We start from the raw sequence: 14,307 nt of genomic DNA, 5'->3' as shown, positions 1-14,307 counted from the left end.
ATAACTGTGTGCTGAGAGCTTTTATTGAAAGGATTTGCTTTTTGCTGTTGAATACAAAAGGATCCATTTCTGGAAAGCTGTGGCATGCAGTGTATGTGAAAAATAAAAGAAATGCCAAAAGAAAATTCTCTAAAATATAATAATAGCTGTGGTGAATTCCTGAAAGCAGTTTTAACTGGAGAAGACACCTGAAAATTTAGCATTTGAATATGTGCTGCCTCAAAGGTGCTAAAGGAACCGTGGCAGTCTTGCTAGTGGTGTGTATGTGTGTGTTTGCAGTATCTAGGCATGCTGGTAAAAATCAGTGGAACAGTTTCCTTTGCTAATCTTAGCAGAACAAAGCTGTGAATTCATGTGAGGTGCCACCTTGCCATATATAAATGCATCTTCCAGAAGTCTAAAGTGTTTTTCAGTTTTTCCATGAAAACTAACAAACTGTAAGTACACTGTTGAAGCAGCATTGGGGTCAGTTCACAAGGGTGTATGGAGCACCTGTCTGAAGATGCAGATAGGAGTCTTGTGGGCCTTCAGTAAGCCTTTGCTTATTCTCTTTAGATTAATTTATAAATTTGATTCTCAAGATGAGTTTTTAAGTGCTTAGATACCGTGGTAAACTTGGTCGTTCAGTGAATGATGTTCTGCGATGATCTGTGGTGACTTTTCCTTTGTTATTGGTTGATAGATGTGGGGGTAATGAAATAGGGTGTTATAAACCTGGTGTGCCTTGAAGATCTCGGGCGAGCAGAAGACACAAGTAGGCAAGAATTCTAACAATTCTCCTGCCGATTTCTATCCTTGTTCCTTGCTTAAAACAAGATTTGCATTTAGCAACCAGTAGGTTTTCCTGTTTTAGCAAATCATTTTTTTAAGTTGTTTTTCTTGTTTGTCCTAGGGTGTACTGGACAGGTTTTCCCAAATTCAGCCTAAGCTCATCTTCTCTGTTGAAGCTGTTGTATACAATGGCAAAGAACATAACCACTTGGAAAAACTGCTTAGTGTGGTAAAAGGTATTTCACTGCATGCCGTCTAATCTCATCTGTGCTGTGCTTCTGTGAGTGCTCAAAGCCTGTACTGTCACTGAGAAGTCCCACCTCTGACTGCTTGTCCCTGTCCTCGATCCTTTACAGTATCCCTGTGGTAGGGATCCCACTTAGAATGGCAGAACTGATTTGAGTAAAAACTAACTAGTCTTTTGCTTGCTTAATTATAACATAGTCTTTTGCTAGTTTAGTTTAAATATATCAGTGCCTGTACCAGCATAAATCAGCGGGTAGCATAAGTGGGGGAACAGGGAATAGTGATACTTTTGCTTTTTTTAAGCTGATGTGAAGTGCTACTGAAAGCTACTAAAGGGATCGTACAGAACTAAAGCTTGCTGATTTAAGCATGTCTTTTTTTTTTAAGGTTGGCAATAATGAGGAAATCTTATCTTACTTAGGTGAAATAATTTAGTCTTTTGGGGTTTCTTAATATTTAAAATTATTTCCATTACTCAGTGTATTACACTGTACAATCCAATCAGACAGAAAAGACCTTTGGTTTATATAAGTGAAAGTAGTAATGTTTTCTTTCTTTCTTCTTTCTTCCAGGGCTTCCAGATTTAAAAAAAGTGGTGGTGATTCCATATGTCTCCTCAAGAGAAACCATAGATATTTCTAGGATTCCAAACAGGTAATTGGATAAAATGAGCTTTTGAGCTGCTACTGCCCCATCTAGGGATGGAATAGACAGAGATTTATTGAAATTTCTGACCTCTTGAACTTGTGAAAGCCAGAAGTTAGCCGAATTTCTTGATGTGGGTCCAGCTTCATACTGAATAACGAAGAAATTTTGCTGTAGGTGTATTGTTTCTACAAAACCCTGTGTCAGAATTAATGATTCTCAACAAGGTGGTGTCTGAAATGATCCTTCCCGTTCCCTTCAAAGTCATGAAGGCACCGAATGTGTCATGGGATGACAAAGTCCAGAAAAATTCAGTCAGTTTTCATTTTCTTTTCCTTCTCTCAGTTACTCTGATAGTTCTTTCCTCTTTAATAATGTTGGGGAGAGTGTAGCAGTTAATTTGGGATCATGGTCACCATACACGGGGTGACCAGGCTTGAACTAAAGGGCGTTCTCATGCAGCAGAGGTTGACTGGGCAACAGTTACTAGCTTTTCCTATGCCATCTCCAGCTGCTCTGATCAGAAGAATGCTCTTTAGTGGTATTATCAGGATGACAAGAAGAGCTGTGCTACATCTTTCCAGGAAAGAGTCATTTCTAGGCTTTCATTGGCTAGAGTGGAGCAGCTGTTGGTACAAATATAGGTGGAAGAGCATCTGTTGTAGAGAGAATGCTTGTTTTAATATTAAAACTAAAACTTTATTAAATAAACACTTTTCACAGCAGAGCTGCATCTACAGTGGAACCACTAGAGCAATGCGGAGAGTTTTGTTTTCTTTTAACTGATTACAAGATTGCTACATACTGTGGTTGGGATATAGGCAGATTCCCTGCTTCTTCATTGTCGCAATAATTTGGGCACAGCACTGTACCCCTGTGACTAGGCTGCATTTGCACAAGGTGTGGTGTGATTTCCAGCATCGTGTGGACTTGCTGGCTGCAGTATCCACTAACTTGAAGATACCCGCATCGTGTTCTGTTTTATGGTCTACCCATTCCTTTGTGCTCTTTTTTTAAGAGTACTGCCAACACGCATGAGTTTTCTGGAGTGAACTACTGAACTGTTTTAAACATAGTACTCTTATTTATTCCTCGCCCCCCTCATGGTCATTAGCTTTGACAAAGCAACGCATATGTCTACAGAGAGAAATATTAATTAATATTTTATCTGTTTTAAATGAATTTGCATGTTAATTTCAGCTTGATAGCACCTGATTTATAGCTTCCATTTCCTTGTTTCCTTTCTCTGAAGTACATTTGCATTATCTGTTACATGTATTTAACTCTCTCCGAAAAAAATAATTGATGTAAAATAAGAGCATCCAGTAGAATAACACTATCTAATTTAATTTTATTCTGTAAAACAAGTTAGTTTCAATAAAAAGTCTGTATTTTATTTGCCACTACTTTTCATGTGTGATTGCTGGATACTACAGGTAAGCCTTGGTGATATTTTTTGTTTTCATTTTTATAAAAGCTGTAAGTAACAGCTATTTAGTTTGATTTATTGATCATCTCAAAGGAAATGTCTGCTCTGTGTGAAATATCCTATTAGGAAGGATATTTCTATAAATTCAATAGGATGCAGTGGGAAGAAGAAAGTGGCCTTCAGAACTGAGCAATGAATAATTTAAATGACAGTTTTGGAGGTAACTTGTTTTGCTTATTTACTGTTCTGGAATAGGTAAATTAGGTAACTTTTAGAAAATGGTTGAGTTCCAGTATCAAGGGTCAGATTGTTCCTCCAGAGCCAGCTCTGTTAAAATTGACTTTACCAACCACAACACCATTTTCAGCTGTACCAAGGGATGTAGTTACAGCTTAGCTGTCCCCTGAGTCTGTCAGAACATTCTCCTGGTTGTAGTGCAGGAAAAGCTTTTGCCATACCAGTTCTGCAACTGCTGTGTCTGCAACACAGCATGGGAATTTGGCCTATAGCGCTTGAGGACATGATCCTGTATTCCAAAATTCCTCATGTCTGTACAGGCAATTTTTTCCATCTAGTAATGGGTGAGTGGGGAGAAGACTAGAATGTTCTCTGCAGTAGAAAAAACTAACAGAGTTAATACTGCTGCTGTATCTGAGCTCTGCTCATTTAAAGCCCACTCTGGTATCTCCATTTTGCATTCCTCTGACTGCCAGCAGAGCTTGCATGCTTTGGGATAGTATTTGCAAGGACAGAATCAGTTCAGCTCCACTGCTGTGCCCAAGCTAAAAAGGCCTTGAGGAATCAGGCACACAGCACAGAAATACTTGGCTTGCTCCAGGCAAGCTTCAGTTGATGCTGAGCCTGAGCTTATAAGCCCTTCTGGATCTGACTTGCCTGGGTATGAAACAGATTCTAGAGTTTTTGTATCATTTGCTGCTGTCGTTCTGATTCTGGGAGCAGAGTGCAGAGGCATCCACACTGGCTCTCTGCCCAGCCAGCTTGGGTCTTCTGGATCCAAGTTTGCTTTGTAAGTTGTGTATTCATGTTTGTATGGCACTGTACCTTGACTAATAAGCCTTGTGCGATCAATCTTTCTCCCCATTTGTGGCCTGATTTATAAGCAAGCTGCATAAGCCACCTGTGGATAAGAAGCCCGTCTATTGTGTAGCTCCTATCCGAAAGCCAAGCCTCCACTGACAATCTACCCCTCTGGTCAAGCTGTTAAGGCTAGCAGCTGATTATAGGTGCAGATTTATAGGCTTGATTTTGTTGTGTTACATCTTAATGTTATAGTGGTGTTTTATTTTCAAACGGAAACAGGAAACAAAACAATTTAGTGATTCAAATGAAGAGCAGAAAGAGACTAGGAGTGAAACTAATATACATAGTTTGAGTACATAGTTTATTGCAAGAGAGCTATTAGTTATGGAGGTGATCTCATATATGGGGTGGGATAATGTTTTCAAACAAAACTGAAATGTTCCTTTTTTTTCCCCCCCTCTTATGCAGTGTCTTTTTAGAAGATTTCCTTGCTACTGGGAAAGGAGATCAGGCCCCCCAGCTGGAGTTTGAGCAGCTGCCTTTTAGTCATCCTCTCTTTATCATGTATTCATCAGGCACAACAGGGGCACCAAAATGCATGGTCCATTCAGCAGGGGTATGTCTTTCCTCCTGGAGCTACGCTGTCTTATTTATAACTACCTGGGTTACTTTTTTTTTCCTTTAGCAGTATCTCATATCATAATGTAATTGTTAAGGAAGAATAGATTGCTGAGAGGTTTTCGGTAACTTGAAATGAAACTTTTGGTTTCTAGGTGAGTGGTTGAAAGCAAATATAGATTAATAAGGATAAAAAATAATTTGGTTTAGAGCTTGTTATGGAGACCCTTCAGAAACTTCAGCAATTTCCTGGGGGCAAATGTCTGTCTTGAAAGCACTAGTAGAGCTGGCACAACTGATACTTGTATCAGAAAAGCCAAAGAACTGAATGGGTGCTTGGAACTGATTTTTGGACACTTTTGGGTTGAGGCCCGTTGGCAAAGGAGATATGACAATGCTTGCACTCTCTATCTACAATATTTCTGTGACTAAAAAGCTTCACTCCTCAGGGTTGTCAGTTCAGAGCATATCACCCTCGGCAATCATTCTTTAAGGAAAGAAGTTAGAAGGTTAGCTAAGTCTTTTGGGTGTAAGTTTTGCTTTGTATGGAAGCTTTGTTTTAGGCAGTGTCTTGTGACTAAAGATACAAAGAAAGTTGCAGTCAAATTCAACTGTGCTCACATGCTCACCATTTGCTATTCATGTTCTAAAAGAAAGTTGTTCTAGGCAACTTGTTAAGTTCAGGTAATGACATCAGTTGGGTGTAGCATTCAAACTTTAAATCTGCCATAGTCCTTCATGAAAATCAGGGTTTTTATATTTTAATTTGCCTTAAGACAGGCAGAAAGTACAGCCTAAAACATTTGTGCCAGCTTGTACAAATTAAACTGCACAACTACTATCCAGGATCCATTGCCTCAGCTAGTTGCTCTGAAAGTCAGGATAAGCATCTCGTGAGACTGGCTAGAGTTGTCTAGGTAGCCTTGGGGCAGAGTCACTTTGATGTTAGGCCCATACTGTGTATGGTCTTGCCTCTGACGGCAAGGACTGGAGGATTTCCCCACAGACATTTCCCACACTGCCTGTAAACACTCTGCTTTGTATATTATCAATAAGGGATCATACCAGGCAGCATGTGACACACAGAACGGTCCCTTTGGGACACAAGTCTTATGTTTGTGAAGAAGAAAGAAGGAAGTGTATTTTGAAGTTTGACAGATGTTTTGAAGCTGTTCTAGCTTTAGACCCTTTGGTTAAGTAATTGCGGAGATGGATTAGCGAGAAAAGGGCGGGTGTTTTGTTCAGTGATGCATGATAAACAGTAGGGAGATGAAAATCACAGATGTAGAGCAGACAATGGGACTTTTTTCTGTTGCAAAGTTCTTTCTCTTTCCCTGTTATCTCTATGACTGCTAAGCTTGCCCTTAATTGTGTCTATACTCTTCATCTGAGTCATCTTTGCAGTTCATGCAGAGCTACCTCTAGAGTATAGGTACAGACTACTCATCCTTGTTGGGGGAGGAAGGCAGAATGTGGTGGTTTGTTGTATGGGATGTGTTATTTGTGAGGGTTTTGTGTTCCCACTGAGCAGCTCTCTAGCTCCTTTACTGAAGGGTGTGGGTTTTTTTTTTTCTTAAGGTGAGGTGCTAACAACTATGTTGATTGGCATAAAACAGAATTGTGTCATCATGGGCTTCCTTGTTTGCCTGCTCTGTATGTGCCACTTTGAATAGGGCCTACAAATAAAACCCATGCAAACAAGTGCTTAGACATCTTTTGCCCACTTGATTGGGTTCCTCTATTTGGTTGTTCTTGGGTTTGGTTGTTACTTTCGGTTCCATTATAACCATAAGAGGATTCTCATTGATTTCAACAGAAGCAGAATTGGCCTGTGGTCTTTGTTTCATTTTTCCAGCCTCAGGTTTATTGAAATTGAGTTTTGATAGTTAAAAACACAAAAGAGGTGGCCTTGCAGTGAAAACATTAAATTATTGCCTGTTTGCAATGCACTTTAATGTTGTTTTATTGTTGTACTGATCTTTTTATAGATGCTAATATGCAGCTTACTCTACTTTAAATTTACAACTCAGTTGCATTCTGCAATATGTTTCTAGTCTGTTTTCCCTGCACGTATTCTGTTCTCTTGTGGCACATAGTGAAAGTAACATGTAAATAACGAAAATGAAGCCAGATCATTGAAGATGTAACAAGTAATGCCTCAGAGGGAGTAACACTTTCCTGGTTTTGGAAACAATGGTCTATTGTACTAAACAGTTGGTTGTGCTAAAGAAATACATTTGAGGGGTTCTTTTTAATTCTCTAAAAAGATTAGCAAGTAGTTGCTCTTCCTATGTCATAAAAACATTGGCCCCCCTTATGTCATTCATACAGGCCCCTTTTCACATTTACTTTGCAGTTATTTCACATTCACAACTGTCTAAAGAGAGATAATCAGTGCACTTCTGTGTCTCTTAAGGACAGGTAACTGCCACAGGCTTCTTATACAATTGTAGGCAAATTACTGAGTTTGAATATGCCCTAGTATTCTGTCAGGCTATGGTATTTCTGCCCTCACAGAGTTCACACTACAGATCCCTTCCTCTTTTAGCTCCTCAGGCCTGAATTTCTTTCTCCAGTGCAACCTGACTTCCCTGCTCTCATGCAACATCCTTTTTCCCCATCCTGGCAGCTTTGTGGCTCCTAACCATGAAGTTTTCTGCTCTGCTGAAAATCAGCTTCAGTTGCCGCTTCGAATGTTGTGGGACAGCTCTGAAGTCTACAACTGCTTGCCCCCAGCACCTCTCCCCCCCTCTCCAGGCTTGCCACCCTAGCCTCATCCTCTAATGAGGATTTTTCATCCCAGACTTTCTGGGTGATGTGCAGAGAGCCCAGATGGTTCAAGACCAGGACCAGCAGCCATGAGTTACTGCTGTCTCTGAGCTACATAAGCACTTGCCACTGATCCGCTCCGTGTTGACAGAGTGGCTGAGGGGCAGCAGCACCTAATGGTTGTTAATTTCGATGCTCCATGTGCTCAGCACTGTATCGGCCATACGTTAAGCTCAACAAAGAGAAGCAGGCAAAGAAGTTCTTTTACCACCTGGCAGGTCTGTGCCATGACATGCTAAATGCTTAGGATTTATTCTGAGGGTCATACGAGTCCTATAAATAAAGTTGAGAGAGCATCTTAGGCTCTAAGCTTTTTAGAATGGCTATGCCTTCTACCACAATACTTTGCAGATGGAGATGTTAGCAGAGTTTTGGGGGAATAGTTCATAGACTCTACCAAAATTCATTGTTAAAAGTTTCCTTTTGTTCTTGAATTGTGGAATAATGATAACTAAATGGAGAAAAAGAAAGCCAATATTTATTTTAATTGAATCTGGCTTTTGAAATACAGCCTCACTATTTTGTGTGGCTCTTTAAGATTCTCCTGCAGAGGCAATGTGCTTACTTTTATATGTAGAATAATTATGTTAAACATATGCAATTCTTTTGGCAACACTAGAAATTAAATTAGTCATAGTGTTTCTAAATCCTGAATCTAAAATTTCAAAATATAGATAGTAGCATGTAGCTAGATGGCAGCATTGCAACAGCTTAGTGTGTTCAAACAGTAGCAGGTAAATTCAGACCTGGTTCCTTTGAATTGCAAAGAAAAAATCAATTTACTCCTTTATTTTTATTTAATATTTTTTCTTTTCTCCCAAAGCATGCGGCAGTTTTATGGCTTTTCTTTTTCATTTCAAATGTTTATCTGTAATCTATTTTCTTTCAACATAATTTGTTTCATGCTTATGAAGGTCTTAACAGTTCCCCTATAGCTCCTCACATAAATGCAAAATATATTTAATTTAAATCAGCCACATTAGTATGTCATTCCAGTGAAGTGACTTAGTGAAGCAGTTTGTAATTTTATTTATCATAAGAGGTTGCATTTTAATGATGAAAAAGGTACTTCAGCTGCATTTCCAACAAAAGAAAAAAGGGAATAATATATTTCACTATATTGTTGTTAATACTGGTGTTTTGAGCAGTGAGTTTTTCCACACTGCTAGTCGCTTGAATGCTTAGAAAAGATTTATATAGTAAAGTCTTTCATCTCCTGAGAGTTAATAGATGAGATAGTTTGGATAAATAGTGTTGACAGCCTGGAGAGATGGGCCGAGAGGAACCTCATGAAGTTCAACAAAAGGAAGTGCCGAGTCCTTCACCTAGGGAGGAATAACCCCATGCACCAGTACAGGCTGGGCACTAACCTGCAGGAAAGCAGCTCTGTGGAGAAGGACCTTGGAGTCCTGGTGGACAACAAGTTGACCATGAGCCACCAATGTGCCATTGTGTCCAAGAAGGCCAGTGGTATCCTTGGTTGCATTAGGAAGAGTATTGCCAGCAGGTCAAGGGAGGTAATCCTTCCCCTCTACCAGCCCTGGTGAGGCTGCATCTGGAGTACTGCATCCAGTTCTGGGCTCCCCAGGGCAAGAGAGACATGGAGCTACTGGAGTGAGTCCAGTGGAGGGCTACTAAGATAATTAAGGGACTGGAGCCTCTCTCATAAGAGGAAAGGCTGCAAGAGCTGAACCTGTTCAGCCTAGAGAAGACTGAGGGGGGGATCTTATCAATGTGTGTAAGTATCTGAAGGGAGGGTGTCAAGAGGATGTGGCCAGACTCTTCAGTGGTGCCCAGTGATAGGACGAGAGGCAACAGGCACAAAATGAAACCCAGGAAATTCTGTCTGAACATGAGGAAAAGCTTCTTTACTGTGAAGGTGACTGAGCACTGGAGCAGGTTACCCAGAGAGGTTGTGGAGTCTCCTTCCTTAGAGATATTCAAAAGCCATCTGGACACAATTCTAGGCAACGTGCTCTAGGTGACCCTGCCTGAGCAAGGGGATTGGACTAGATGATCTCCAGAGGTCCCTTCCAACCTCAACCATTCTGTGATTCTGTGAACATATAATAGCTACTACAGTTCACAGCAACAGTAGGTCCTTCATTCCTCCCAGCTGCCTGGATATACTGAAAATGAAACTCTGTCAAAGGGCTTATCTACATGGAAAATCTGACTGGTAAAACCGTAGTGTTATAATTGTAGCCTGCGTGGAGGACTGCGCAGCTCTGGGCAAAGTTGGAGCTGAAGGGGGTTATCTGCCCATGGGTTAGAAGTGATGTGTGGTGGGAATTGCTGAGGTCTCAAGAAAGGCTGAAAAGTTATGTGAAAGAGGAAATAGAGAATGAAGACCTTGCTGCTGTATATAGGCTTGGGATTTGCTTCAGTTGCAGGTAGAAGGAAATACTTACCTGTTATCCTGGAGTATATCCTGGTTAAGGATTGGCAACACTAGTTTTTAGAACTCTTAATGTGCTGTCAGAACTTTTCATTTATGCAAACTTACATTTTTCTTTCACCGTATTTTTTCAGGGTACACTAATACAGCATCTGAAGGAACACATTCTTCATGGCAACATGACCAGCAGTGACATTATTATGTACTATACAACGGCAAGTGTGGCTTACTAAGGCATTTGTAAAAACTCTTTAATGTACTTGTCTTGTAAAGATTGAGAGAATTTCCACAAATCTACAAGTATGTTTTTATGTATTTATAATTCTTATTCTCTAAGGGATCATCCTGCTTAACTGAGTTTAAAAAAAAAAAAAATCAGGTGTAAATAAAATGCAACTGGGAGCTTTCTGCTGAAAAGTCAAACCCATGTTAAATGTTTCTGATCTAATTAGTGAGGAAAATGGATTGATTTTTACAGTCTCTTAGGTTTATTGATCTAAGTACCTCATCAATTTCATCTGCAAAACAAGCTCCACCTTTGTGCATCATGCAAGGTTTGACCACACTGAAGATGAGATTTTCTTTTATGTCTTAGTCTTGATGGAGAAGGAAGCCACACATGTCTAGGAGTTGAGTAAAGGAAAAGCAAGAAGTCTTGTTGATCTTTGTAGGGGTTCAGTTATATTTTTTTCTAACGTTGTGGTAAAGAACGTGATTCTGCAGTATTCTATTGCTGTAACAGTTTGAGAAGTCTGTCTTTCCTCATGAGTTCCTTTCTGAACGTAACACTACTAGCCAGGTTGTAATATCTTCACAAAGGACTCGTGTATTATAATTACTTTGTCCCAGTTTTGTCTTATATTTTGTCGCATGATTTAAAGGTACAGGTATAGGGAGGTTTGGAATCCCCATCTCATTAGATGTTTTCAAAGGTAAGTTAGATGAACATCCACTAAGAACTATTTATGTGTAGCGGATCCAGTCTTGGACCAGGTGAAAGAATTAAAAGTGCTCCAGCCTTATTTTCTGATTCCTAAATAATATTAGATGTAATCAGTAGAAATAGCTATAAACTCAGGTGTTGGTTTAACAGTTTCTTAAAGCAGGAAAACTTGGGCAAGGAAGGTGGGGGGAAGATGGCACCTCTTGCATAAGGACAGGAAGAATGTTTTGGGCCAGATGATTCTGCTGAAAGCCGTGCCTGTCCATCATATTTTCTAGTTGCCGGTAGCTCCTCTCCCACCATTTGACAGCAATGTTCCTGGTCCTGTGATGGAGCTGCCTGCAAAGCTGACAGCTAGCTGACAAAGATAGAAACTAATGTAGGTATTTTCTCTTTTCTAGACTGGCTGGATGATGTGGAATTGGTTAGTGACAGCGCTTGCTACAGGAGCTTCAGTGGTTTTGTATGACGGATCTCCTCTAGTTCCATCACCCAATGTGCTCTGGGACTTGATTGACAGACTAGGGTATGTAAACAAGATTAAATGGAATGATAATAGTCTTTGCTGTTACAATGACCACATACAACCTCATTAAAGATGTCATTCCCTTGGTCAGAAACTAGTTTGTGGCATGACATAGTTTCTTTTGGTTTAACCTTGAGCGAACTACTTTTTAAATTTTGTGCTAAAATAGCCTTTGAGAGAGACCAGAAAAGACAAAGAGCCGATTGTTTCAAAATTGATTCCAAGCAAACAATAGTCAGTTTTCAAGAGCAGCCTTTTCAAAAGGCAGTAATTGGGAGTGAGCTGAAGAGTAATTTCTCAGTGCACTCAGAACTTGAAAAATAAGAATCCTTTATTTCAAATGGCTCAACCCAGGACTGAAGCACTTTGACTTAGAAGACGTGAATTGACTGGAAATGCTCAGCAGGGCTTCTTGTATTTTCATATTTTGCTTTATAATCTATAATGCCTAATTCTCTCTGTTAAGCCACTCATTGTCTTACGCGGTTCTTTGAACAGTGTTCACAGTGCCCTCTCTCAAAGCCTAGAGAAATAGCAGCTGTCACATGAATAATTGTAAAATCCTGTAGTGGTATTTTACTACTTTGTATACAGGATAAACTTTGATTTTTGTAACTTTCCCATTTTGCTGACTGGATGTAAGGAAAAAAGCTGTATGATTTTGCTAGTTAAATGATGAGTATAGTTTTTTAATTACTTGATAATTAAAATTAATTCATTTGTGGTGGAAAGTGGATGCCAAAAGATTTACTTTCTGACTCTTGCTAATTAATAAAAGCTTCACTCTTTTCTGCTGTGTAATATTTAAAGAGTGACATTTTGGCTTTGACTATTATGATTGAAAGCTAATGCCTATTCAGAACGCTTCCAGTAAAAAAAAAAAAAAAAAAAAAAAAAAAGCCCTGGAACAACAGACAAAAACTTGGAATCAAGAAATAAGACAGCTTATTTTTAAGCATTGTTTCTACATGCCAAAAGTAAGTGAAGATAACTCAAATGTGTCTGCATGTCTCACTTTTGTAATCTGGTGCTAAAAGGGGTGGCCATCTGTGTGGTACTTCATAATGCAGTCTGTTCCCAACTCAGTCATATGTTACATTAAAAAAAAAAAAAAAGCTTCAGCATGTTTGGACTACCTTAGTTCTGCAGATATCCTAGGCTTTCCTTCAGATATCAGGCTTTTATAATATCATCAAGATATCTCATACTGAATGACAATCGTTACTTGAGTGGACAGTATTAAGATTCTGTTCAAGTGAACTGTATTTAGCCACTACCTGACAGTTATCACAGGGTTGTATAGCATTTGGTAGGAAATAATAGGAGACTGTAGTCTCTACATGTGTTGTAGAGGAAGTGTCAAAGAGTTTAAAAATAAGCAGAGAGAAGCATTGATGAATATTCCATCTATAAAATCAGCAATAGTCTGGAGCATGGAAGGAAAGTAAAATATTGCACAAGGGTAAAAATAGTTCACATTCACGTGATTGTGGTACATAACTGAAGGAGCAGTTTACTTCTGTGGGCTCTCATGGGGCTTTTCTCATGTGCCCGATAAAATTGCTTTATGCACTGATGTGTTTGTGCAACTAGACTGTCCCTGTCTTTACCCAAGGGTGGCAGCCTCTTAAGTAACTGTCATCCACCTAAATGGAAAACATCCCGTACTGATATTTTTCAAATATCTTTTCCATTTCTGAAACAGTATTACTATCTCAAGCTAGTCTGCTTTCAGTCTTGCTCTTTTGTTGCACTGATTTATTGCCCATGTTCTGTGCACTCAAACTGTATCTCTTTTGCTTGTCTGTCTCTGCACATTTTCTTGAATGAGCTTATTGCACTAATATAAAATGAATTAGCAGAAAACAAGGAATAAGATTTTCTGAAGAAGGTCAGCAAAGGCATCAGATTAGCACTTCCACTAACAGAGCAGGGAAGGGGGAGAGCCTTTGCTTCAAGTTTTGATTGTGATGTATTGAACAGCTCTTTTCTCTCTCTTCCTTTGCTTGGTAAGAGTACTGAAAATTACTTTCGTTCAGTGATCTTAAATTTCACTTGCCTCCTGGTGAGACTGATGGCACCCAGAGCATTTATGTTAAAGCAGTAAGCAAAGATTCTGTTTGAGCCTAGTGATGATTTTTTAACGAATGTAGATAAAGATTAGGCTTCATTGATTACTGTAAATAGTTTGACTTTTTCAAACTGAAATACTGGTTAATGTTTTTCTGGAGGATTAGGAAGCATCTCTTCTCACAGCATTGTGGTTTTCCGTTTTTTGAGAGTTTTCTTGGAAGGGTGTTTAGTGGTGGGAAGAAGGTGCTTCTGAGTTGTATTCCTGCATAGGATTTAGGTAGATCGCTTCATTTGTCTCTCTCTCTACATGGTCAAATGGGTATTTAAATAACACATTAGTGAGAGGGGCACTTTGCTTAATTAGGGGTCATAGGAATACTAATGTTTGTGGTACATGGAAGGGGGCTTAAGATGCAAAATTACCAAAAGAATTTCCTTTCAATTAGGAAGCCAGGGTTGCAGTCCCTGTATTCAACAGAAAGATTGCTTCCCTTGTACATTCACAGGGAAACAGATCTCGGAAAGCTTTAGGATCTTCCAGGATGGGGGCATCGGTTTTGGCTTTGAGTAGTTTGTAACAGCTCAGTTGTGTAGTGCTCACTGTGCTGCTAATACGCAAGTCGTTCTCCACACTGTTTGGCTGGGTACCAAAATGAGGAAAGTCACGTTCCTAGTTTGTCAAATGTGAGAAATGGACAACATTCTCAGAGTTGTGTTTTATTTATTATGTTAATTGAAATATTCATTTCACACTGTGCCTTCAGTGTTTGTGTGAATGCCCTATAAAA

General features: G+C 39.4%; 1 protein-coding gene across 1 annotated transcript in view; it reads left to right on the top strand.

Moving 5' to 3' along the window:
• AACS (acetoacetyl-CoA synthetase) overlaps nt 1-14,307 on the top strand; it is a 49,752-nt gene that overhangs the window by 24,454 nt on the left and 10,991 nt on the right. The window contains exons 6-10 of the mRNA XM_067307083.1: nt 893-1,007; nt 1,590-1,671; nt 4,601-4,748; nt 10,112-10,192; nt 11,322-11,446. Coding sequence (XP_067163184.1) covers nt 893-1,007; nt 1,590-1,671; nt 4,601-4,748; nt 10,112-10,192; nt 11,322-11,446 — 551 coding nt within the window. The remainder of the gene's footprint in view (nt 1-892; nt 1,008-1,589; nt 1,672-4,600; nt 4,749-10,111; nt 10,193-11,321; nt 11,447-14,307) is intronic.

This window comes from Apteryx mantelli, chromosome 17 (genome assembly GCF_036417845.1).
Source record: "Apteryx mantelli isolate bAptMan1 chromosome 17, bAptMan1.hap1, whole genome shotgun sequence".
In the NCBI taxonomy this organism is placed as follows: Eukaryota; Metazoa; Chordata; class Aves; order Apterygiformes; family Apterygidae; genus Apteryx; species Apteryx mantelli.
This window is presented reverse-complemented; position numbering and strand designations above follow the sequence as displayed.